Source organism: Python bivittatus, unplaced genomic scaffold, assembly GCF_059951505.1.
Source record: "Python bivittatus isolate LINGU-HERP-01145 unplaced genomic scaffold, Pbiv_v1 ctg000470_np1212, whole genome shotgun sequence".
Lineage (NCBI taxonomy): Eukaryota > Metazoa > Chordata > Lepidosauria > Squamata > Pythonidae > Python > Python bivittatus.
Genome location: NW_028277065.1, coordinates 1,100,577 through 1,125,599, shown reverse-complemented (window position 1 = coordinate 1,125,599; position 25,023 = coordinate 1,100,577). Strand labels below are relative to the sequence as shown.

The following is a 25,023-nucleotide window of genomic DNA, read 5'->3' as shown; positions in this document are numbered from 1 at the left end:
AGGGCAGAGAAATTAGGCTTTCATTGGGAAGAAACCTGAAAGAGATACTTCCCAATATATTCCACCATGTCTTTATTACACAATTATGGGTGCCACCAATCTCATTCCCCCTGGGAGCCTTTTCTTTATCTGATACATCACAGGGAGATTCAATTTGGTTTGTCTGTGAAAGACAATTCAATGTAATATAATGCAAAAAACTTTTGCTTATCAATAGAACATAAAAACAAGATGATAAAGTTTCAAGAAATGAAATCAGAAAATTCATTCCTCTAGAGGGTGTTCAGGTGTAAAATCTCAGTGGCTTGAAAATTTGTGAATTTAGTCTTACTGAGAATATCAACCTCTCATTTTCTGCCAGATTGCTATTACTAACAGACTTCGGAACATCATTTTCCCTTCCATGTTAGGATTGCCCATATCAAATGTGTTTGGTAACTGCAGATAGAATAAACATTTTAGCATCATTTTTTAAAAATGTTTCTTGTTAAGTTCCTTCTGAAATGTCCTAAAAGGACTTGAGGAAAAAAAATGGCCTGCTTCCTCCACCATTATTATAACTAGCCAGTTTTATAGCAATTTCAAACATTCACATTTAATAAAATCCAGACATCATTCAGGCTATAGGAGTTCTCATTTAAGGGATGATCTTTAACATATTGGAATTCCTCAAAGAATGTGGAAAAGCTCCAAATAACATGTACCATTTAGCCTTCCTGTGTAAAAAACAGAATGGACATTCTGAAGAGCTACTTCAATATTAAAACTACTTCAGCTGCTTGTAAAAGTATTGTTTTACAAAACAAAAACCACACCCACACACACACACCTTCATAGCCCTCAGTCATCATTAAATAAGTTGTTGAGTTGACCAGATTCATGTTGAATGTCACATCAAATCAAAATGTCCCGATCAGTTCATGTGCATTGATCTGAAACCAGGTTGAATGAAAACATGGTGAATCTTCTGAGCAATACAGCTTGATCTCAGGCTTAGTAGATTACATTCAACCAACCCCGTAATTATGTTTGCTATGCTAATTAGAAATAATGTATAGGTAGACGTAGCACTTGATATTTTATTTTTAGATTAACATAATTCATTGAAATCGACTTAAGTTATTTTCACCTCTTCCTCTCAATAAAACTACCTGAAGACTAACGTTTATGAAGGCAGTTGAGTGTTATAATCTACGTATTTTAACCAGAATTTTAATGACAAAGGAAAGGACAGAAAAGCCTATGTTGAATATTTGCAGGAAGAAAGGAGAAATAACTGATCATTAGAGGTAAAAGTAAATGAATGACTCACCACCCTTATTCATGCAGGTCTTTCCACATACAACAGCAGTGTATTATGCTATGGAGCCATCAGTGACATTTTATCCAATTTCTCTTGCCATTTCCCAAAAGTTATTAAACGCCACTCTCCATTTGCAGTACTATGCAGGCACTGTAGTTTAGAAGTTTTATGTACTCCTTGGGATATTTCCCAAGAGTGTGCATTACTGTGACTGAAGAATTCAACAGGAAATAATAATAATAATAATAATAATAATAATAATAATAATAATAATAATAATAATTCACAAGCTTGATAACAGGAGAGACTATATCAAAATAGCCAAATATCTTTATCATCTTTTTCTGCCAATTTTTAAATAATGCAAATCTAAATATCCTCCATTTATTTATTTAGAATAAGGCATTTTAGCCTCTTCTACCTGATATTATCCTATTTATCTTGCAAAGTTAGTAGCTAAATATCATTAATGTTATTTAAAATTCAAGTGGATTTTCTTGTTATTTATGCATTGTCATGATTTTTTTTATAGATGCCTATATAATATAGTGTACAGGTATCCTTATATATCAGGGTCTATTCTGAGTCCACTGTGATATGAATAATCCCTTGAGATTTATCAGTCTTACTCAAATATCTTTGTTGTATGATCCTGTAAAAAACGGAGTTCACAATACATATAGATTTTTTGGGACTTGGGGAGGCCACAATGGGACAGCAAATTCAGTGGCACAGTGTCATGCTTTTCAATGAAGCTCAAATCCAATTTTCTTGTGTTTCCTACCACAAATTATAGGGAAATTATGCTTCCATTTGTGTTTAGGTAAGATCTGCAAGATGTCTTCAAATATCATACAGAGATGCCATTTAATCCGAAACAATTTTACAACATTGCTGGTCTCATCAAAACCATGGGTCACCAGACAAACTCCCCCTGTGTTGCAATTGCACTATAATGGGTGGAGGCTGAATTACAACATCACAATACTTGTTTTACGACTGTGATGGAACTTCTAGATTCTGTGGGTGCTCTTCCTTCCTTCCTTCCTTCCTTCCTTCCTTCCTTCCTTCCTTCCTTCCTTCCTTCCTTCCTTCCTTCCTTCCTTCCTTCCTTCCTTCCTTCCTTCCTTCCCCTTTCCATGTTTACAAATTAGTAACTAAGTTTATAGACTGAGCTGAAATTTCAAATATTAATTTTACTACTGTTTTTATTATTCCACATGAACAGGCATACATCTATATACTTAATGAAAAAAATGTCAGATCTCTTGATTTCTTTGTTCTACAGTGTGGTACCACCACTTATGAACCCTCTGATCTATAGCATGAGGAACAGTGAACTCAAAATGGCATTCTGGAAGCTAATTCTCCGTATTTGTCCACATCCCTTATGCAAAAATCATTCTCAGCTTCAGCTACCTATATGAACAGTTCCAGTTGTCTATACATTTTCTAGGGTCATTTCAATAAAAAAAAAATCTTTAAATTCCATGTCCAGTGTGTGAATTAAATGTTCATGCTTTCTCGGAATTAAATATTATCTGTTTCTCCAGGAATCATTCCTCAGTAAATCTACCCAGAATTGCCACTTAAATCTCAATGGTAAATTATACCCTTCTGTTTATGTATGCATGCATGTGTGTGTGTGTGTGTGTGTGTGTGTGGGTATACATACATTAATATATATAAATTAATTCTTTGTTACATAGCATGGAACATAAATAAACATTATTATTATATAATAATATATACCATCCAGATCTGGAGATATTCCAACTTTGACCTTGGATGGGGGTGCACTTTCCCATTGAAGCATCCTGGTGTGCAATTGGGTTTTTTTCCTGGACTCACAACTCCTGCTTTTGCCCAGCTTTATCTGTGCACCAGTTGTGCCCTTTCCTAGATCGGGGGGCCCTTCAAGCAGTCGCTCATGCTCTTGTCACCTCACAGCTTGACTACTACAATGCGCTCTACCTGTGGCTCCCCTGAAGACCACCTGGAAGTTTCAGATAGTCCAGAATCCAGTGAGGCTGCCGGTGATGGGCATGCCTTGGTATGTCTATGTAGCAACTCTTTGCAAGCTACACTGGTTACCAGTCTCCATCTGTCAGTTTGTGGCAGGAAACATATTAAATTTGTAGTTTAAGCAATTTATTTTTATACTTAATCAAAAAGATAACATTTCTTGATTACCTGGCCATTGTGATGCTCACTTGTCAAAAAAAAACAAAAAGAAAAACAAAAACGAATATGTGTTATTAATCTCTTTTTAAGAATTAATCTGACTGTTATTTCCTACATCTCTCCTTTTTGGATATGTTATCATCGTAGCACAATACAAGTGTTTATCCTGCTTCTTAATCTATGGTATCAGCATAGCTTGATCTCAGACCCTGGATCACAAGGTTAGCCACTGCAATACGAAATTAAAATGGCATGGTTAGGCATACTTTTTAAACAATCTATCCATATATGATGGATTATTGGTGGCATGTATGGCAGTGTCTGGGAAGATACATTTATTGTTGATAGGATTTTTCCTCACTCACCATTATATGTTTTATTCATGTATTTTGATAGTGATGATGATTTTTCTCCTTTTTCTTTTTCGTTCGACCCAGAGTCACTGCAGTGAGATGGGTAGCCATATCACTTGACTTAATAATAAATAAATACATAATCACAAGATCAAAAGTGTTTAATTAAGGGGATAGGGAGGGAGAGAGATAATACAAGATAGATTCCTTACTCCACCCCAAGAGAAAACCTCTCCACACACAGGTCCCTAGTAAAGTGCTTCACCCAATCTGGCTTTGGAGTTCCTCCACATTTTTTTATAGGACTCCTGACAGCTGAAAGGCCATAAGGTGAACTCCAGTTATGTCTTTCTTTAATATTACTTATGCCCAGTATATTTACAATGAAATACGTAAGAACTGTCTCCCACTTGTGTGACCCATCCTCCTACTGCTGCTTCAGAGCAAAACACCAGGGTTAATAGCTGTTTGCAAATTCTAGCTATAGGCCATCATCCCCATTCACAGGAAATATTAAGCTGCACAGGAGCCACCAAAGAATACAGTTAAGGAGCTGCCAGAGAGTCAGGCACACTAACATTCGCACTAAGGAGTTAGAACCGTTCAAGGTCTCACACAAGACTCCATATGCCAATTTTTAATGATCCTTTCAGATTTCTCCAAACCTGGGATGGAAAGACATAGTTTTTTGGTTTTTCATTGAAACAGACTAATCTGCCTTTATCAAAGCAGAATACTTTCAGTGTATGCCTGTCTTAGTTTTGAGGCTTAAACCGCCCTTTTATGCCATTATTTTTAAAAGGCCTATATGTAATGTCTCATTTACTACAAATAACTATGAAATATCTAGAAGCGACAACATTGTATTGAGTTTAAATAATAATAAATATTTAATTTCCCACTTCACAATAAAAAGTAGGAGAATATATGATGGGAGCGGCCAATAACTTGGCATTATTAATCTCACACTAAAACAATATAATAGAGTACTTAAAATCTAATGCAGACAAATTTACTGCATAACTATTTTAACGTATTTTCTCCCGTCATAAGTATACTAATCATGAGATCAGGTTGTTGATTTTCCTGTAGAAGTCTTCAGCTAAAATAATATGGTCCCAGGAGTATTAAAAAAAAGTTCAATCCACAGTGACCATCTTAGACTACCAATGGAGACCATTTTTAAAAACATCTTATGGGAAAAAGGGAAGAGATAGTGAATAAAACCATTTAATGTCTGCACAGGAGAAAATCTCACTAATGGATCAACAAAGAAAATGGGAAAAACTAAGAAAAAAAATACATGAATAAAGATGGTGAGTTATATGCTTTATCTCAAACAATCTGTTCCTCTCTCTCTCCCTTCCTTCCTTCCTTCCTTCCTTCCTTCCTTCCTTCCTTCCTTCCTTCCTTCCTTCCTTCCTTCCTTCCTTCCTTCCTTCCTTCCTTCCTTCCTTCTATTCAATATATATTACACACTCTCTTTCCCTTTCAATTACAGTTCCAGTAAAAACAGAATAAAAAACCCAACTGCTTCTAGAGGCTGAAGGTTCTTTTAAGAAGACAGAATGAAAAAAAAAACCAGGAGAATTTTACAAAGTAGGAAAATCTAATCTAAAGTTATTTTTTATGTAAATTTAGCAGCCCAAGATATGATGTTATCTTCAGTGAAAGTTTGAAGTTGCTCTTCAAACTCTTCCAAGGTGAACTGAATGGAAAACAGCTCTCATTTATTTATTTACTTACCTTGCAAGGCATATCATGGTTCATAATTCAAAATGAATAATCACACATCAGTATTTCTTCTCTTGGAATTCTCACGGATTTGGGAGCAACAGTTTATGTACATAGCTTTATTCCTGATACTTTATGTAATGACAGTGATAGGGAATATTCTTGTTATCAGTGCAATTGTTACTAACTACCATCTTCACACTCCAATGTATTTCTTTCTGATGAATTTAGCTATTCAAGATGTTGGTTCTGTTTCAATTACTATCCCCAAAGCTGTTTTTAATATTGCTATGAATATAAGGTATATTTCTTATTCTGGGTGTGTTGCTCAAGTCTTTTTGTTTCTTTTCTTCATGGGCTCTGATCTTCCCCTCCTTACTGTCATGGGCTATGACCGATATGTTGCCATTTGCAATCCTTTGCAATATGAAATAATAATGAACAGGAAAGCCTGCATCAAAATGGTTGGCAGTGTATGGATTCTCAGCTTTCTTAATTCTGTACTAAACACAGCTGTAACATTTACTACTCCTTTCTGCTCTAATATCATCAATCAGTTCTACTGTGAAATCCCACATTTACTCAATATTGCCTGCTCTGATTTATACATAAATGAACTTGTTGTATTGTTCAGTGCTACATTAGGATGTGGATTTTTCACCTTCACTGTTGTTACCTATGTGAAGATCTTCTCTGCTGTCCTGAGAATTCCTTCTATTGAAGGGAGGAAAAAGGCCTTTTCCACCTGCCTACCTCACCTCATTGTCACCACCACATTTTTGTTTACTGCTTGCTTTGCTTATCTGAGAACCATATCTGACAATCCTTCACACTTCGATTTTGTAATTACAATACTGTATTCCATTATTCCACCCATGATGAATCCCTTAATCTACAGTATGAGAAACAAGGACATCAAAGTTGCTCTTTCAAGATTTCTTGGCCTGAGGGCATTTCTTTTTAAAGAAATATGAACTGTGCATCTACCCCCCCCCCCCTTATTTCAGTGAGAAAGAGAAGAAGCAGATGTAAGGAATAAAGATTAGGTAAAGTGCACTCCCTAGTTTCTGGCTCCCATTATCTTCACCAAGCAAGGTTAATTTTTACCAAGTAACGTTTAACCAAGAATGGTTATTTAGGAGATTGCACTCATCTCTGTGAAGATTTTTCAAGATCTTTTATCTGATATTTCTGCTTCAGATGTAACCCTCAAGGCAAAATAACAACTTACTAAAAGATGATAAAATGCGACTGAATTAAACTCCAAGCTTTTGACATCTTTATTAAAGGAAGTGTATGAAGAACAAAATATCTGGAGAAATCTCAAATAAAAATTTCTTTAATAATTTAATATATTTGATTCTTAGTGGATTCCAAGATTGCTTGGAAGATGTATGTAATAGGGATGCCTATGAGAAATGTATAAGAAAATATGCATGAGAATGTTTGAGGCCTCTTCATTTCAATCACAGAATTATTACAGGACAAATAAAAAACTGAGAGAAAACAAACTGTTGAGCATTTGATACATCCTCCTGCATAGAACCTTACATTAACAATTGATTGTTATTTGACTATTTAAATAAGAAACAATCAGAAAAGTCAGCTTACAAATAGTCAAGTAATCAGACTGTTTATCCATAAGCCCAAAAGGATAGCTCTTTATGTATGTCAGTGGGAAAGAGAAAAAGAAGATAGAGGGAATAGCACCAACTTCCCATGTGTTAGACACATTATCTTAAGATAAAAAGATGATGATGATGCAGATGTGAAATTTCATTCATTTCTGTCAAAATAGACTCTGTTTTAACTGCTTTATGTGGCTTTTCAGGTTCAGAGATATTCCTAAAGACCCTATAAGAAGTCTTTGAGAAAGATACAAGAAAATATATATTTGCATTTATGTGGATTAAAAAAAAAAAGTAACATTAAGGAAGGACAAGTATGAAATGGATGGCAACTGAATACTCTACTATGATCTAACAATCACCTGAAATTAATAACAGTCACCAGGACAATTGTAGTTTCTAGAACAGTAACCAATGCATTTAGAGGGGGAAAAAAGTATGCATAATTGAACTTAATAGCTAAAGTGCATTTGCCCTCATTTTTGTTACTCCTCATTCAGAATGCTCACAGAGACCAATAATTCTTAAATTTGAAGAACAGGAAGCATGTTACTTTAATACTCAATAATGGTATAAAAGCAGTTTGCTTTCATAGATAATTAGCCCTCTCTAAAGAGGTTCTTCTTTTGTGATCAATGGATGAGGCAATGTTACCTTGTAGAGGTGGTCTTCTTGGAGACTGAAGTTCATTGATCTTTTGGCTTATCATTAAAAATAAAGCTCACTTTCCTTCATTCTTCATTCATGGTTGCTTAGATCCCCCTTCCCTCCCTCCTTCCCTCCTTCCCTCCTTCCTTCCTTCCTTCCTTCCTTCCTTCCTTCCTTCCTTCCTTCCTTCCTTCCTTCCTTCCTTCCTTCCTTCCTTCCTTCCTTCCTTCCTTCCTTCCTTGTATATGTCCCTGTTTTCTAAACTAGCTCTGAAATATAACTTAAAAAAAAATCTTCCTGGGGAAAGAGTTTTGTAGAAAGCAAGTAATATGGTTTTACTTATTTCTGATATTGTGCTATGGCTAAAACCTGCTTCACACAAAGCACCCAACTCACTTTGGAGATACAACATATATTTATTAAGCATGCAAACAACTGCAGGATACACTGAGCTCCCAGCTTGCTGAGCAGCCTGAGCAAAAACAGAACCACAGCTTATACACCTTTGTCATACTACATTGCAAAGACAAGATAAAGAAAAAGGCAGACACAATGTAAATTGCAGCGAGATGCTGGAATGCTTTTGATAATCTCATCTGAGTGACCTTATTATTATTTATTCCTTCCTGCTAGGCCAGCATGCTAGCCATATTATCTTTGAGATATGTTTGGTGAATAGAAGCAATCTGGTTCACTGAGCCACAGGTTCCGGACTGAGTCTTCTCCCTGTCACCACTCAGGGTCAATCTGGCTTACTGTGAGTGTTTTCTTATAAGGGCACTTTCAGCAGTTCATATGTATGGGGGAGACCAGCTCCTCATAAACAAATTGATATGTGCAAACATATTTTCTCAAACACACACTTAATGGGCATTCTTTTTTCTTTCATACACGTTGAAAAACGCAATCATATTCACAGTATGTACCCACAGATTGATGCACCCCGCTCAGTGCACGGCTGCCCTGCCATGGCAGAGGATGAATTTGCAAACAGAATTGTGGGGCTATTGTGGTCAGCATATTCTTTCTCCATATCTTCAACTTTGTCACGTTGTTGCCTGATTCATCCTCGTACTGCACAATAAAGGGGTTTAACAAATTTATAGCCCCAGAAATCTAGTGGCAACCAGTGCAGAGACTTGAGAATAAGTGTTATCCTCACTTGATGGGGGAATGATTAATCAGGAATCTAGCTGCCACATTTTCTATCAGTTGTAGCTTCCTGGATATTTCCAAAGGCACAATCAAACATTGCAGCAGCCAGCCAGGTTGCAACCAGGATATGAGTTCCTATTGCCAAACTTCTTAGTCCAATAGGATCCTAAATAGTACAGTCTACTTGTCCTTCCATAAAGTTATATAATGTAAGTGCAAACATATATTTTCATGTAACTTTCTCAAAGGCACCTCTTATTATATACATTTTGTCAGCAAATATACCCTAAAGAAGCGAATATGCATTCACATTACTTTCAAGTGTATTTCATTGGGGCTTTCCCCTAATATACACATTGTTTACAAATTTTTTCTAATTCCTCTACTTCCAGTTTCATACTAATGTTGGCATCTTTAGGATTTTTTTCTGAAGCTGAAAAGGAAAACAAAAATTAGAGTCTAAGGAACTTGGAGGAAATGAGTGACATTTCGCGTAGTCACCATCTGTACATGATTATGATCATGATCATGTACATGTTCATGATCAAGGACATCTTTTTAGTTTAGAATAATAATTCTGAAAAAAAAAAGAAGGAATATTAACTTTAGCTTCACTCCCCAATGTCCCCTTCACCATTAATCTAGATACAGTACATACAAACAAGAAAAGTTCATAGTTTTTTAAAAAAATGAAATGACCCCTGAATTTTTGAAAGAGCAATTTTGATGTCCTTGTTTTTCATGCTATAGATTAATGGATGCAGTATGGGTGGAAAAATGGAATACATCATTGTAATTATGAAATCGAGGTTTGATGGTGTGTTAGAAAGGGGCCTTAGATAAGCAAAGCAAGCAGTGAATACAAATATGGTGATGACAATGAGGTGTGGTAGGCAAGTGGAGAAGGCTTTCTTCCTGCTTTGAACAGAAGAAATTCTCAGAACAGCAGAGAAGATCTCCACATAAGTAGCAATGATGAACAGAAAACAACCACTTGCTAATGAAATGGTGAACACTACAGCTCCAATTTGAACCAAGTATGAATAAGAGCAGGCAATCTTAAATAAATGTGGGATTTCACAGTAGAATTGGTTGATAATATTAGAACAGAAAGGAGTTATAAATGTTTCAGTAGTGTGTAGTATAGCATTGAGAAAACTGGCAATCCACGCGCTGCCAACCATTTTGATGCAAGCTTTCCTGTTCATTACTAATTCATATTGTAAAGGATTGCAAATGGCAACATATCGATCATATGCCATGATAGTAAGGAGGGGAACATCAGAGCCCAGGAAGAAGAGAAACAAGAAGACCTGAGCAACACACCCTGAATAAGATATATGCCTTATATTCATAAGACAATTAAAAATAGCTTTCGGAATAATGACTGAAACTGAACCAATGTCTTGTATGGCTAAGTTCATCAGGAAGAAGTACATTGGCGTGTGAAGGTGGTGGTCAAAAACAGCAGCAGTGATGATGAGAAAGTTCCCTGTTATGGTCATTAAGTACAGTAACAATAGGAGAGCTGAATACAGAATCCGTATGTCTCCAATCTTAGAGAATTCCAAGAGAAGAAACCCAGATGTGTAATTATCCATTTTAGTCATGAATCAAGGCATCTCTGAAAGAGAAGGAGAGCTGTTAAACATTTTTTTTAAAAAAAAATAATTCAGGTTGGAAAGATCTGAAGACCAATTGATTAACTTTTAAATAAATTTCATTAAAATTTAGCCTGCAAATTTACATCATATATTTTGAGCAACAGAGTAACATCCTCCAGATTCAATTTCCATGCTTTAGTTTAAAGTTCTGTGTGCTATCTTTTAAATATATTTAGCAGCAGCATGCCTTATGGCAGAAATTTGTAGTCTAACTCCATGATTTATTTTTCCAGCTTTAAAATCAACTTAGAAATCCTCTAAAATGTCTCCATGATTGGGATGGTAGGGCAGAGAAATTAGACTTTCATTGGGAAGAATCCTGAAAGAGATACATCCCAATATATTCCACCATGTCTTTGTTACACAATTATGGGTGCCACCAACCTCATTCTCTATGACATCCCTGGGAGCCTTTTCTTTGTCTCATACATCGCAGAGGGATGCAATCTGGTTTGTCTGTGAAAGAGAATTCAGTGTAATATAATACAAAAACATTTCCTTATCAATAGAACATAAAAACAGAATAACAGAGTTTCAAGAAATGAAATTTGAAAATTCATTCATCTAGAGGGTGTTCAGGTATAAAATGTCAGTGCCTTGAAAAATTGTGAATTCAGTCTTACTGTGAATATCAACCTCTCGTTTTCTGCCAGATTGCTATTTCTAACAGCCTTAGGAACATCATTTTCCTTTGCATGTTAGGATTAGCCACATAATGTGTGTTTGGTAAATGCAGATAGAATAAACATTTTAGCATCATTTTTTAAAAAATGTTTCTTGTTAAGTTCCTTCTGAGATGTCCTAAAAGGACTTGAGAAAAAAAAAATGGCCTGATTCCTCCACCATTATTATAACTGGCCAGTTTTATAGCAATTTCAAACATTCACATTTAATAAAATCTAGACAGAAATGGACATTCTGAAGACCTATTTCAATATTGAACCTATTTCAGCTGCTTGTAATGGTAAAACAGAAACCACACACGCACACACACACACAACCTTCATTGGGTCATATAAATAAGTTCTACTTTGATTCAAGCCATCAGTTAAATCCACTGCTGAGTTGATCAGATTCATGTTGAATGTCAGATCAAATCAAAATGTCCAGACTGATTCATGGCCACTGATCTGAAACCAGGTTGAATGAAAACATGGTGAATCTTCTGAGCAATACAGCTTGATCTCAGGCTTCATAGATTACATCCAAACAACCCAGTAATTATGTTTGCTATGCTAATTTGAAATAATGTATGGGTAGAGGTAGCACTTCATATTTTATTTTTAGATTAACATAATTCAATGAATTCTACTTAAGTTATTTTCACCTCTTATTCTCAATAAAGCTACCTGAAGAATAATGCTTATGAAGGCAGCTGAGTGTTGTAATCTATTTTAACCAGAATTATAATGACAAGGTAAAGGGCAGAGAATTCTATCTTGAATATTTTCAGGAAGAAAGGAGAAATAACTGATCATTAGAGGTAAAAATAAATGAGTGACTCACCACCCTTATTCATGCAGATCTTTCCACATACAACAGCAATGTTTTATGCTATGGAGCCATCAGTGACATTTTATCCAATTTCTCTTGCCCTTTCTCAAAAGTTATTAAACTCCACTCTCCATTTGCAGTATTATGCAGGCACTGTAGTTTAGAAGTTTTGTGTACTCCTTGGGATATTTCCCAAGAGTGTGCATTACTGTGGCTGAAGAATTCTACAAGGAAATATATATATATATATATATATATATATATATATATATATATTTCCTTGTAGAATTATATTTCTACTTTGATTCAAGCCATCAGTTAAATCCATTGCTGAGTTGATCAGATTCATGTTGAATGTCAGATCAAATCAAAATGTCCAGATTTATTCATGGCCACTGATCTGAAACCAGGTTGAATGAAAACTTGGTGAATCTTCTGAGCAATACAGCTTGATCTCAGGCTTCATAGATTACATCCAAACAACCCAGTAATTATGGGTTGTAAATTATATATTTGCAAGCCTGATAACAGAAGAGACTACATCAAAATAGTCAAATATCTTTATCATCTTTTTTTGCCAATTCCAGTGGAGTTTCTAGTTATTTATGCATTGTCATTTTTTTATAGATGCCTATATAATATAACATACAGGTGACAGTAATGATATTTAGCCCCCCACTTTGCAGTATAAAATAGGATAATATCTCTAAAAAGAAGCTTGAGGCTATTTAGATTTTCATTATTTAAAAATTAGCAGAAAAAGATGATAAAGATACTTATCTATTTTAATGTAGTCTCTCCTGTTACCAGGCTTGCAATTTTTTCCCCCTTGCACCTGGACTTTCTTGTTATTTATGCATTGTCATTTTTTAAAAATTAGATGCCTATATAATATAATGTACAGATGCCCTTAAATATCAGGGTCTATTCAGAGTCCACTGTGATATGAATAATCCCTTGAGATTTATCAATGTTATTCAAATATCTTTGTTATATGATCCTGTAAAAACAGGAGTTCACAATACACATAGATTTTTTGGGACTTGGGGAGGCCACAATGGGATAGCAAACTCAGTGGGACAGTATCATGCTTTTCAATGAAGCTGTAATCCAATTTCCTTGTGTTTCCTACCATGAAATATAGGGAATTGTTGCTCCCATTTGTGTTTAGATAAGATCTGCAAGATGTCTTCAATATCATATAGAGATGGCATTTAATCGAAAACAATTTTAAGATATTGCTGGTCTCATCAAAACCAAGGGTCTCAAGATAAACTCCCCCTGTGTTGCATTTGCACTGTAATGGATGGAGCTTGCATTACAACGTCACAATAGTTGTTTTCTGACTGTGATGGAACTTCCAGTTTCTGTGGATGGCCTGCCTGCCTGCCTGCCTGCCTGCCTGCCTGCCTGCCTGCCTTCCTTCCTTCCTTCCTTCCTTCCTTCCTTCCTTCCTTCCTTCCTTCCTTCCTTCCTTCCTTCCTTCCTCCCTCCCTCCCTCCCTCCCTCCCTCCCCCTTTCCAAGTTTACAAATTAGTAGCTAACTGTATAGATTGGTCTGAAATCTCAATTATTAATTTTACTACCATTTTTATTATTCCACATGAACAAGCATACATCTTTATACTTAATGGAAAAATGGAGAATCAATAATTCATCTCTGAATTTTGGCTCAGGTTCTCAGTAAACTGAAAACTTCAAATATTAGCTTTTCCTTCAATAAATTGTAAAAATAATTGTTGAGATACTTCATGGAGCCAAGTTTACCTGACCAAAGCAACCAGCCTTTCCCACTTCTCCTTCCAGTATTCAAGAAACTGCATTTCAGGAGCCTTAAGATTATATCTGTCTTGTCCCAGTGAAACAAGTCTTTCACCGGCAGCCTCTCCAAAGGGCTGGCATTCAGAGCATTAGTTGGGTGATCCAATACTGAGACTGACAGATCAAAACCAAGATGTTCCCTGGGCAAGGGCAAGACAGTAAATGGCTGCAAATACAGTGCAAGGGGGGAAGGTTCAGGGATGTTGTGTTGGCAATGGAAATCAAGGAAGGAAACAGTGCAGTTGTAAAGGCAAAAGCTACAACATAATGGCAGGAAATGTACAAAAAGATGGAAAAATAAAAGGGGATGAAAGAGGGGTGATTGGAAATAGAATGATTGTCCATCTTATAGCTGATATTATAACTAGAGAAGTTTGGTGTAGTGGTTAAGGCTTCAAGCTAGCAACTAGGAGACTGTGAGTTCTAGTCCCACGTTAGGCATGAAAATCATCTGGGTGATTTTGGGCCAGTCACTCTCTCTCAGGGCTGTTGTTGGGAAAATAGGAGTAGAAAGGAGTATTAGGTATGTTTGCCACCTTGAGTTATTTATAAAAATAATAAAGGCAGATAAAAAAAATCTAAAAAGAATTCTTTGTCTATCTTTCTCTATGTAATTGGTACTTAGTGAAAAGCTCTGGGGAAATGGTTTGGAAACAAAACACTAGAAAAGTTTCCTCTGCAATTTGCAAGAGTTATAGATTGGAATGAATACTGAGATATTGATAAGAGTCCCAACCTATCTGCATTTAGAAGCTCAGCAAATCATCCAATGATTTGGTTAGTCATTGGATTTGAGGCCATCAGAGAATACCAAGACAATAAACTGGACTGGGAAGATGAAAACGTTCCTAGTGGGGGGAAGGGAGCATATTGGATGAAACAACCCACATACAGTATTTGCCCACAAAGTGTATGGATGTGTCCAAGTGGTGATCAGGAGCTGAAGTTTACTCAAGGCTTTCTTTTTTTTACTCTTGTGCTACAGTGGAGTTGCCCCAATTATGTTACACAGAAAATAGTAGAAAGATGTTACACTGAAGTAGGGCTCACCAACATTTTGGATTTGAAAGGAAATGGTATTTCAGAGTACACATGAATGTGCACCATAGCACTGGTTGGCAAATCTTTAAGCCATCAGTTTCAGTCCCAATAGTTCTACATATTCATTCAATAAGATTTGTAATCCATAGTCACTGGGACAGTGTACACAAAGATATGTAGACATTAAAACACAAGTTCAGATCAAATCAAACCATTCCTCATTAGAGACCGACAGCAATAAGTTAGGGCTGAAAGCATACCGAAGTTTTTTGGAAAGTTCCCAAAGTAGCTTTTCCTCTCAGATTCAAAGCCCCCCACAGCCCCAACCTCTGTTACCCTTAAGAATTACTGTCATTATTTATTTCAGGGCAAAATGGCTTTTGAAAATTCTTGAAAATCTGAGGTGTTTATATATGATATCCTGTGGTATAGCAATTCCATTGGGAATAACTTCAAAATTATATTTGAACGGTGTATGCTTACACTCCCAAGAACATTAGCATTTCAGTGAATTGGACTGGTCATGCTATCTTACCCCTGTGAAAAATAGATATGCATCTAGACTCTTTTTAATAGAATTTTGAAAGGAGAAGATAGAATTGAATGAGCAATGATGCCACATGGATAGAGCCAAACCAGGAATGTTGCAGAATGAGGATTATCTACCTTTTCTTAATAGTTCATATAGGGCTGTGTAGACCAGCTGTAATTGATTAATCCAAACTGATGGATTGGATACAAAACTTTCAAGGATATTTTTCAAATTGTTTTGAGGGGAAAAGAAAAAGACAGAAAATTAGAGAGAGAGGGACTGGAGGGAGGGAACATTAGTTTTGATTTGATTATGATTGACTGCAAATGAAATTTCAGAATTAACCCTTCATTTAGCCATAATTTTCTTTTAAATTTATTGGACTTCTTTTATGCCTCATTATGGTTTTGGTTTATTACTTGCCTAAAAACTAAAACTGAAAAGTTCCTGGGTACATGAAATAGATGGTCAAAGACCACTGCTTAAAATTACATAGATAAAACATTTTGACTCTACACTTCTAAACCTAAGGGCAAAAATAATTTAGAATATCCTGCACCTAGTCATCTTTTACTCCCATTGTCCTATTCCAAGTTCTGCCATAAGAAACTTGCTCTCCAACTAAAGTCTTCCAAAGATTAACATGGATGCAGGATTATGGAAAAACCAAGAAAAATACATGACTCCATTCTGGAATTATATTGAGATACAATAACCATATCATGTTAAAATTAAGCAGAAAAATGTAAAACTTGCATACCTTTTTAAACCAAAAATTAATGTCATATTAATAAAAAATAAAATAATAAAGTATAGTCAACACTGATACTGGGAATAATTATATTACATGAAATAATAATGTTTATTTATGTTCCATGCTATGTCACAAAGAATTAATTTATATATATTAATGTATGTATACACACACACACGTATGCATACATACATACACAGAAGGGTATAATTTACCATTGAGATTTAAGTGGCAATTCTGGGTAGATTTACTGAGGAATGATTCCTGGAGAAACAGATAATATTTAATTCCGAGAAAGCATGAACATTTAATTCACACACTGGACATGGAATTTAAAGATTTTTTTTTATTGAAATGACCCTAGAAAATGTATAGACAACTGGAACTGTTCATATAGGTAGCTGAAGCTGAGAATGATTTTTGCATAAGGGATGTGGACAAATACGGAGAATTAGCTTCCAGAATGCCATTTTGAGTTCACTGTTCCTCATGCTATAGATCAGAGGGTTCATAAGTGGTGGTACCACACTGTAGAACAAAGAAATCAAGAGATCTGATGTTGACGGGGAGCTGGATGTGGGTCTCAGGTATGCAATATTGCCACTTACCATAAACAGACAAATGACTACAAGATGAGGTAAACAAGTAGAGAAGGCTTTTTGCTTCCCTTGGGTAGATGGGATTTGCAAAACTGCTCTAAAAATCTTAACATATGAAAACACAATTACAGCAAAAAGTATGAACCCTACACAAGAACCAAGGATGAGTGCCCGTTCTTCTGGAACATAAGAATCAGAGCAAGAGATCTTGAGCAATTGAGGGATTTCGCAGAAGAACTGATTGATGATTTTGGAACAAAACTCCACTGTGACTAAATTTCCTATATAGAGTGTTGAATAAAACAGACCACCAATCCATGCACTGGTTATAATTTGAATGCAGGCTCTTTTGTTCATTACTGTTTCATAATGTAATGGATTGCAGATGGCTACATAACGATCATATGCCATGACAACCAGGAGGAAGAGATGAGACATCACAAAGAAAACAAAGAAGAAAACTTGGCAGAGACATCCAGAGTAAGAAATAGTTTCAGTGTTCATCAAGGAATTCAACAGGGACTTGGGAACTGTGACAGAAATAGAGCCAAGATCTTGGAAGGAAAGGTTGGCCAGAAAAACATACATGGGTGAATGGAGTTGATGGCTACAAACAATGACAGTGATGATGATGAGATTTTCAGTGAGGGCCACCAAATAAATTACTAAAAAAAATATGACATGAAGTATTTGTAACTCCTCAGTATCAGGGAATCCACGCAGAAGAAAGACACCAACTCTTGACTGATTTTCCATAGTGGTGTTCAGGCTTTGCAGTCTGTGGAATGAGCTCAAATATTTGACTCCTTTTCCATGTCCCAGTATTCAAGCTGGACTGGAACACTCTGAAAATCATTTTCTTTGGCCTGACACTGCTACAGAGAAGGAAAGAAGAGTTTTATCTATGGGCGGTTTGTAACTATCCTCAAGGGGCTCATTTTGCAGGAGCCTAGTTTGGTTCAGCAGCCCTGAGGTAAATTAGCTATGTGAGAAGGAGCTTGGAGCTTTTGTTTACACTGGCTTTAGTCCATAGAACAAGGGCTAGACTTGTCTTTCAGATGGTTTTAATTGTAGCACAAGACAATTTCTATGTTCACCTCAGTTTTATAGGTAAAATGTCTGTGGCAAATACAAATCCATCCATCCTCTGTCATCTATCATGTGTTATCTGTCATCTGTCATCTGTTATCTGTTATCTGTTATCTGTCATCTGTCATCTGTCATCTATCATCATCTATCATCTATAGTATATCCCCTATATGTATGTTTGTATGTGTGTGTGTGCATGTCTGTGTGTGTGTGTGTGTGTGTGTTTGTATTTGCTAAAGTACTTCAAAGATGCCCATGAGATGCTGAAGTAGAGACTGGGCAAGAGCCTAGACAAAGGAATTAAAATTTTTAAACAAGAGATTCCAGACAAAGCCCCAGGTACCACCCATCCAACCTTGACAGGTCTTCTGATATGTCAAAACCTGTTAGTACTTCTTAGTAAAGTGGATGATAGAAATTCATTAATACATTAATTAAGTTATTCGTTTTATTAACAGTGCAATAGACTGCCACTCTGCACAACTTCTGTAGCATTCTTAAGCAAACCAATACAAATAAATCCAATTTAAATTGTATTTTTAAGGCCTTTACCAGCAAACAACACAAAATAATATTTTCACAAATCTCTGATTATTAAATCTAAGAATCAAAAGTATAAAAAGTACTTTTACCCAAAAATAATACTTTTTTTTCTTTTTTCTTTTCAATATGTTAGTAGACTTTTTTTTCCTTTCAATTACAGCTTCAGGTTGTGTTTTATTTAAACCACATAAAAAGCAGCAGAATTTAAAGAAGCAATACAATCATATTTTGGCTTTCCAAATTAAGTTAAAAACTTAATAACTTTAGATTAAAGTTATTAAGTTTTTAACTTAATTTGGAAAGCCAAAATATGCTGTAATCCTCAATGAATATGTGAAGTTGCTCTCCAAATTTTTCTGAGTTGGAAAATACTTAACAGTTCTCCTTTTATTTGTGTTGTTCTTGTTGTTGTTGTTGTTGTTGTTGTTGTTGTTATTATTATTATTATTATTATTATTTTTCCCTAGGCATCTCATATGTGTGTGCGTGTGGACGGCTTCAAGTGAATGTTCCCTCCTGGTGTCTGCCTCGACAAGATCCTACAGTTTTCATGGCAAAACTTTTGGAACTTGGGGACTGTGAGTTTGAGTCCTGCCTTAGGCACAAAGCCACCTGGGTAATTTTGGGCCAGTCACTTTCTCTCAGCCCTAGGAAGGAGGCAATGGCAAACCACTTCTGAAAAACCTTGCCAAGAAAACTGCAGGAACTAGTCCAGGCAGGCGCCAGGAATCAAAAACTGTCTTGAAGGCGCACAGACACATAGTCATAACTGGACTAATATGGGCTAAATGCTTATCAATGTGCATTTTGAAGTCCCACAGGATCTTGACCTCTTCATTCTTAACCACTTTTTCAATATGTGATTCAGTCAATTGTTTGTATACCTGATAACTGATCATTCTTATTAAGATTCCAATATTAATTTTCCAATAACGGTGGTAACTTTATTATGCTTTCCAAATACTCCATCTGCACAATCTGCACATTTGCACATACGTTGTTGTTGTTGTTGTTGTTGTTGTTGTTGTTGTTGTTACTGTGATTATTTCCATTGGATACTTCTACTTTGTAAAGAACTTATGATAAAATATATATTATTATAGATATTATATACTTTAAATTAGGAAGGAGGGAAGGAAGGAAGGAAGGAAGGAAGGAAGGAAGGAAGGAAGGAAGGAAGGAAGGAAGGAAGGAAGGAAGGAAGGAAGGAAGGAAGGAAGGAAGGAAGGAAGGAAAGAGGGAAAGCCTGTGTCAAAGGGCAATTTAAGCAGGACAATGACATCAATGATCAAGGTTATATGAACTTTTACAGTATACTTTGTTCTCCCCATTTTATTATTATTATTCTAGTCAGATTGCCTCCTATTTTTTTAAAGTATGGATAAGTAATCTTGATGATGAAATGCTTGCTTTCAGCATCTTTCATCTTCTCTTCCTGTTTTCTGTCTCTATTCTCACTTTGGAATATCCTGGTTCTTCTACGACATGCATTTCATAACGTTAAAAATCCTGAAAATCTTATTATAAAAATAGGAGTTTATAGATACATGAAAATAAGTTATTTCCTGTTTTCCTGCAGGCAGGACCATGTTGCTGCTGTTCTTTTTTAATAATGTCTCTAGTCAGGGATAAAATTTCAAATTAAAAAATGAATGAATCAGGAAAATACAAAGCCCCTTCTAAAAAAGGATGCCCAACGATGAACTAAGCAGCTATAAAATACATTTTTAAAGAAATGTATACATAAATAGAAGCATAATCTGAGATATATTTATGTTTGTACTAATATTGCAAGAAATTATAATTAATTTAAAATACAATGAATGGATGACATTTTTTTTATTTTACAGGAAAAACCAGAAGTAACTTAAAAGCATGTTAGTATGCAGCTCTATTTTTTTAATGTTAGCTTTAATGGTACACATTGGTTTATGAACATAATAAATTTTAATGCTCCATTCCTTTTAATTCTATCAACTTCAAAGGGAAAAAGCCTAATCCACTGAATCAAAATCAACATTATTTCTGAATTAATATGTATAGGACAAGATGGTTAAGTATATGCTATTTCACCCATGAAAATGAGATATACTGCAAAATGGCCAGAAAATTGAAAACATTTACTAAAATGTGCATAAGTGAGAATATTTCTGTAAGGTATGGGTACAGATATTGAGAATCAGCTTCCAAAATGCCATTTTGAGTTCCTTGTTCCTCATGCTGTAGATCAGTGGATTCATCACTGGTGGCACCACACAGTAGAACATAGAAATCAAGAGATCTGATGTTGACGGGGAGCTGGATGTGGGTCTCAGGTATGCAAAATTACCACTTACCACAAACAGACAAATGACTAAGAGATGGGGCAAGCAGGTAGAGAAGACTTTTTGCTTCCCTTGGGTAGATGGGACTTGCAAAACTGCTCTGAAGATTTGAACATAAGAAAAAACAATTAGAGCAAAATAGAGAAAAGCTAAACAAGAACCAAAGATAAGAGCCCACACTACTGGAAGATACGAGTCTGAGCAAGAGATCTTAAGCAACTGAGGGATTTCACAGAAGAACTGATTGATGATTCTGGAGCAGAACTCCACTGTGAATACATTTCCTGCAAAGAATGCTGAATAAAATAGGGCACCCACCCATGCACTGGTTGCCATTCGGATGCAGGCTTTCTTGTTCAGTACCGTCTCATAACATAAAGGATTGCAGATGGCTACATAACGATCATATGCCATGACACCAAGGAGAAAGAAGTGAGACAGCATGAAGAAAACAAGGAAAAAAACTTGGCAGAGACATCCAGAGTAAGAAATGGTTTCAGTGTTCATCAAGGAGTTCAACATTGACTTAGGAACTGTGACAGAGATGGAGCCAAGATCTTGCAAGGATAGGTTGGCCAGAAAAAAATACATGGGTGAATGGAGCTGATGGGTACAAACAATGACAGTGATGATGATGATATTTTCAACAAGGGCCATCAAATAAATTATTAAGAAAATGGTGATGTGGGCTATCCGTAGCTCTTCAGTTTGAGGGAATCCATGCAGAAGGAATTCACCAACTCTTGACTGGTTTTCCATAATGCTATTCAGGCTGTGCCGTCTATAGAGAAGAACTCAAAGATCAGACTCCTTTTCCATGCACCATTATTCAAGATGGATTGGAACACTCTGAAAAACATTTTCTCTGACCTGGTAGTGCTGGAGAGAAGGAAACAAGTTTTATCTATGGGATGTTTGTAACTATCCCCAAAGGACTCATTTCGCACTTTAGCAGCACTGAATCAAATTATGTGGGTGAGAATGGGGTTGGAACGTTCTTTACATTGGCTTTAATCTAAACAACAGTTACTATATAGAGCTTTAAATTGTTTTAATTGGGTCACAAGAGAATTTCTATGTTCACCTCATTTTAAAAAGTTTTAAAGAAACAGATTTTCTCTATGGGATTTTCGTAACAAAAATGTGTGTGAGAAGGAGCTTCGAGTTTTGTTGAAACTGGCTTTCATCCAAACAGCAGGGACTATAATGGCCTTCCGATTGCCATAATTGTGGCACAAGATCATTTCTATGATCACCCTGATTTCAAAGATAAAAGGGCCATAAGAACTAGAAGTAGCCTGGACAAACTAATTGTTGTTGGTGTTGGTGTTGTTTTTACCAAGAGATTCCAAATAAAGCCTCAGATAGCACTTATGCGATCTTGGCAGATCTTTAAAAAGTCAAGCAGTTATTAATTTAGTCATTTGTTTTATTAACAGTACCATACACTGCCCCCTTTGCACAATACCTATAGTAGTGTTTCTCAAACATCCTGGCTGGGGAATTCTGGGAGTTGAAGTCCACCTATCTTAAAGTTGTCAAGTTTGAGAAACACTGTTCTATAACGTACAATACGTAAAGAAATCACCCACATGCACACCCAGAAAAGAATGAATGAATGAATGAATGAATGAATGAATGAATGAATGAATGATAAAATTTGACAAGAAGGCAATGGAAAATCCTTTTTTTATTATTATTATTTTGAAGGACACTACAGAGATGGGTCATACTGACACCAGAAATATAACCAAGAGTATCCACAAGGGGTAAAATGTGAAGATAATTGTAGTGATACATAAACTAAACAGGAAGAACTTTAATCAAATTCTCCATCTGAACTTTTGTCACCCCCACTGCAGATGCTTCTGACTAACTCAGTTTGTCTTTGATGGTTGAATGTGTTAAAGACATTATTTTAAAAAGTGGCCAGCTTATTTTATTTATTCTAATAAATTAGAATGATTTGTTTCTGAAATCTGTAAGCATATTAGATGGAAAACAGTTATTAAAGCATTTTGGTTTTTCCATTCTGAAATGACTTGATGCTTGATGTGGGGATGTTGACTGTTCTTAAAAAAAAAAAAGTTCTTGTAGTCCATTAGATGAGTTCAGATCTTGGATGCACTAAATAGTTTATAGGATCCTGGGTTGGGCCTCCACTAGTATTCTGTTTAAAGTACTGTTTATCGAGATTAAGTTCTTTTTGTATACGTGGACATATGAAGTTGTTAGCAAATAATGTAATCCTATCCATCCAACAGTTTCTCACCCACTGATGATTTAATGTATCCTCATTGCTGAATTTCTACCAACATTTGATTTTACCAAAATTTGGACTGACTACAAATCTTGGAAATTTTGTTTTTCAGTGCACCATTACATCATTCCATGAAACCATAACGATCCATGCAAACAACAATGAACCCCAATGAACTGAAATGCTTTTGTTACTGGGCTAATAATGGTGTTAACATAACTTCTGCCTCTTAACTATGGGTAGGTATAGTGGACCATTTTTTTTTTCCTTTTTTTTGGCCAGTTCCTTGACCAGACTAACAGCATTGATTTTCTGAAAAGAGAAGGGGCAGGTCCGAAGACTTCTTAGTACTGTGTTGTAGACATTCAGGGCAGTTCCAGATGACTTGTAACATAGATATGACCCCAGGCACTCGTTAATATTTTGCCCTATGAAAGGTGACAGCTAGATTCCTAATGGGACATCCCCACATCAAATGAGAAGAACACATATTATTTTATTTATTATTATCATCAAATCATTATTATTTAATGATTTGCTGTTATTGAGTGATATATATATATTCCTAGCTTCTTGATAAACACCCAGGTCATTTGGACTCCTTCTATCTCAAGTTGCTCCTATCAGACCAATCTGATCGTATTTCATTGTCCACAGCTAAATTCTGTTTTACAATCTGTACAATACACTGTAACATCCCTAATCAGGTGTGAAGCTTACGTCTAACTCCCTACTCTGTGACCAAATAATAATTGATCTGACACGACAAGTTACTATAAAAAATTATTACTCTTGTAGTCTTTTATAAATTTCAGTATTATTTATACCATTTTATAGTTATTTCTTTTAGTCAATTGCAGTATTTAGATTATTTCTTGTAAAATTAACTGAACTACAAAGGATCTTTTGTTTATAACCTCTTCACACTGCAACTTTACCCCAATAATTCTATTCATGTTCTATTTTATGCTATTAACATGATTTTTGTTTTTATACTTACTGTAGTGTAAGAGCTATGTCACTGGTTTTATGCTGCTCTATGACTGAAATAAAATGTATTGACTGATGTATGTATGTGTATGTATGTATGTGTGTGTTTGTGTGTGTATATATAAGTATGTATATATAAGTGTGTATATGTGTGTGTGTATACACACCCACCCACACACATACTTATATATACACACTTATATATACATACTTATACACACACACACACACACACACACACATACATACATACACATACATACATCAGTCAATACATTTTATTTCGGTCATAGACCGAAATAATATATACACACACACACAAACACACACACACAGATATACATACACACACAGAGACATACTTTGGGAATCATTCAATTATAATAAGGGAGCAAACCTTCAGAATAAATAATAGATGCACAAGAAAGATTTTCTTAACCTCTTCATGGAGGTTCTATGTCTTCTTATCTATATATGCCTGTAAATTGTTGTTGGTTAACATGTCACATGGATTTCCTGAAATTATAATGATACACCAAATACAAGTATCTATCTTTTTTGAAGATTAATAAGAGTAAAAGAAGCATATCACAAACCAGCTTTGATAAAACATTTTTATCTGCTAGTTTCAGATTTAAAAAAAACCCAGTCTCTTTCAATCACATTTCACTAACCTTTACTGAGTTTATTATTTTATTTAACTGTTGGTGTCTTGAGGATTATCTCTGAAGCTGAAAAATCACATAACAGATAAATTTTGGGTCCATAAATATATTGACATAGATAAGTGTAGTATTCTAAATGAAATAAACATGCAAAATGAAGGGAACACATGTGTTACAGTATAGCACAATTTATCTAAGCTGTCTAACTGCTCCTTCCATTTTTCATTAAAATACCAAGATAT

The 25,023-nt window shown here is 35.4% G+C and overlaps 3 protein-coding genes across 3 annotated transcripts; all 3 read right to left on the bottom strand.

Annotated features, from left to right (window-relative positions):
- Positions 1 to 9,676: 9,676 nt before the first annotated feature.
- Positions 9,677 to 10,606, bottom strand: LOC112542631 (olfactory receptor 14C36-like). Its single transcript, XM_025175973.1, has one exon. The coding sequence runs from the start codon at positions 10,604 to 10,606 to the stop codon at positions 9,677 to 9,679; it is 930 nt and encodes a 309-aa protein (XP_025031741.1).
- A 6,094-nt stretch (positions 10,607 to 16,700) lies between these two features.
- LOC103049289 (olfactory receptor 14A16-like) lies at positions 16,701 to 17,666 on the bottom strand. Its single transcript, XM_025175970.2, has one exon. The coding sequence runs from the start codon at positions 17,664 to 17,666 to the stop codon at positions 16,701 to 16,703; it is 966 nt and encodes a 321-aa protein (XP_025031738.2).
- Positions 17,667 to 20,665: 2,999 nt separating this feature from the next.
- LOC112542629 (olfactory receptor 14A16-like) lies at positions 20,666 to 21,625 on the bottom strand. The gene has a single exon (XM_025175971.2). The coding sequence runs from the start codon at positions 21,623 to 21,625 to the stop codon at positions 20,666 to 20,668; it is 960 nt and encodes a 319-aa protein (XP_025031739.2).
- Positions 21,626 to 25,023: the final 3,398 nt, after the last annotated feature.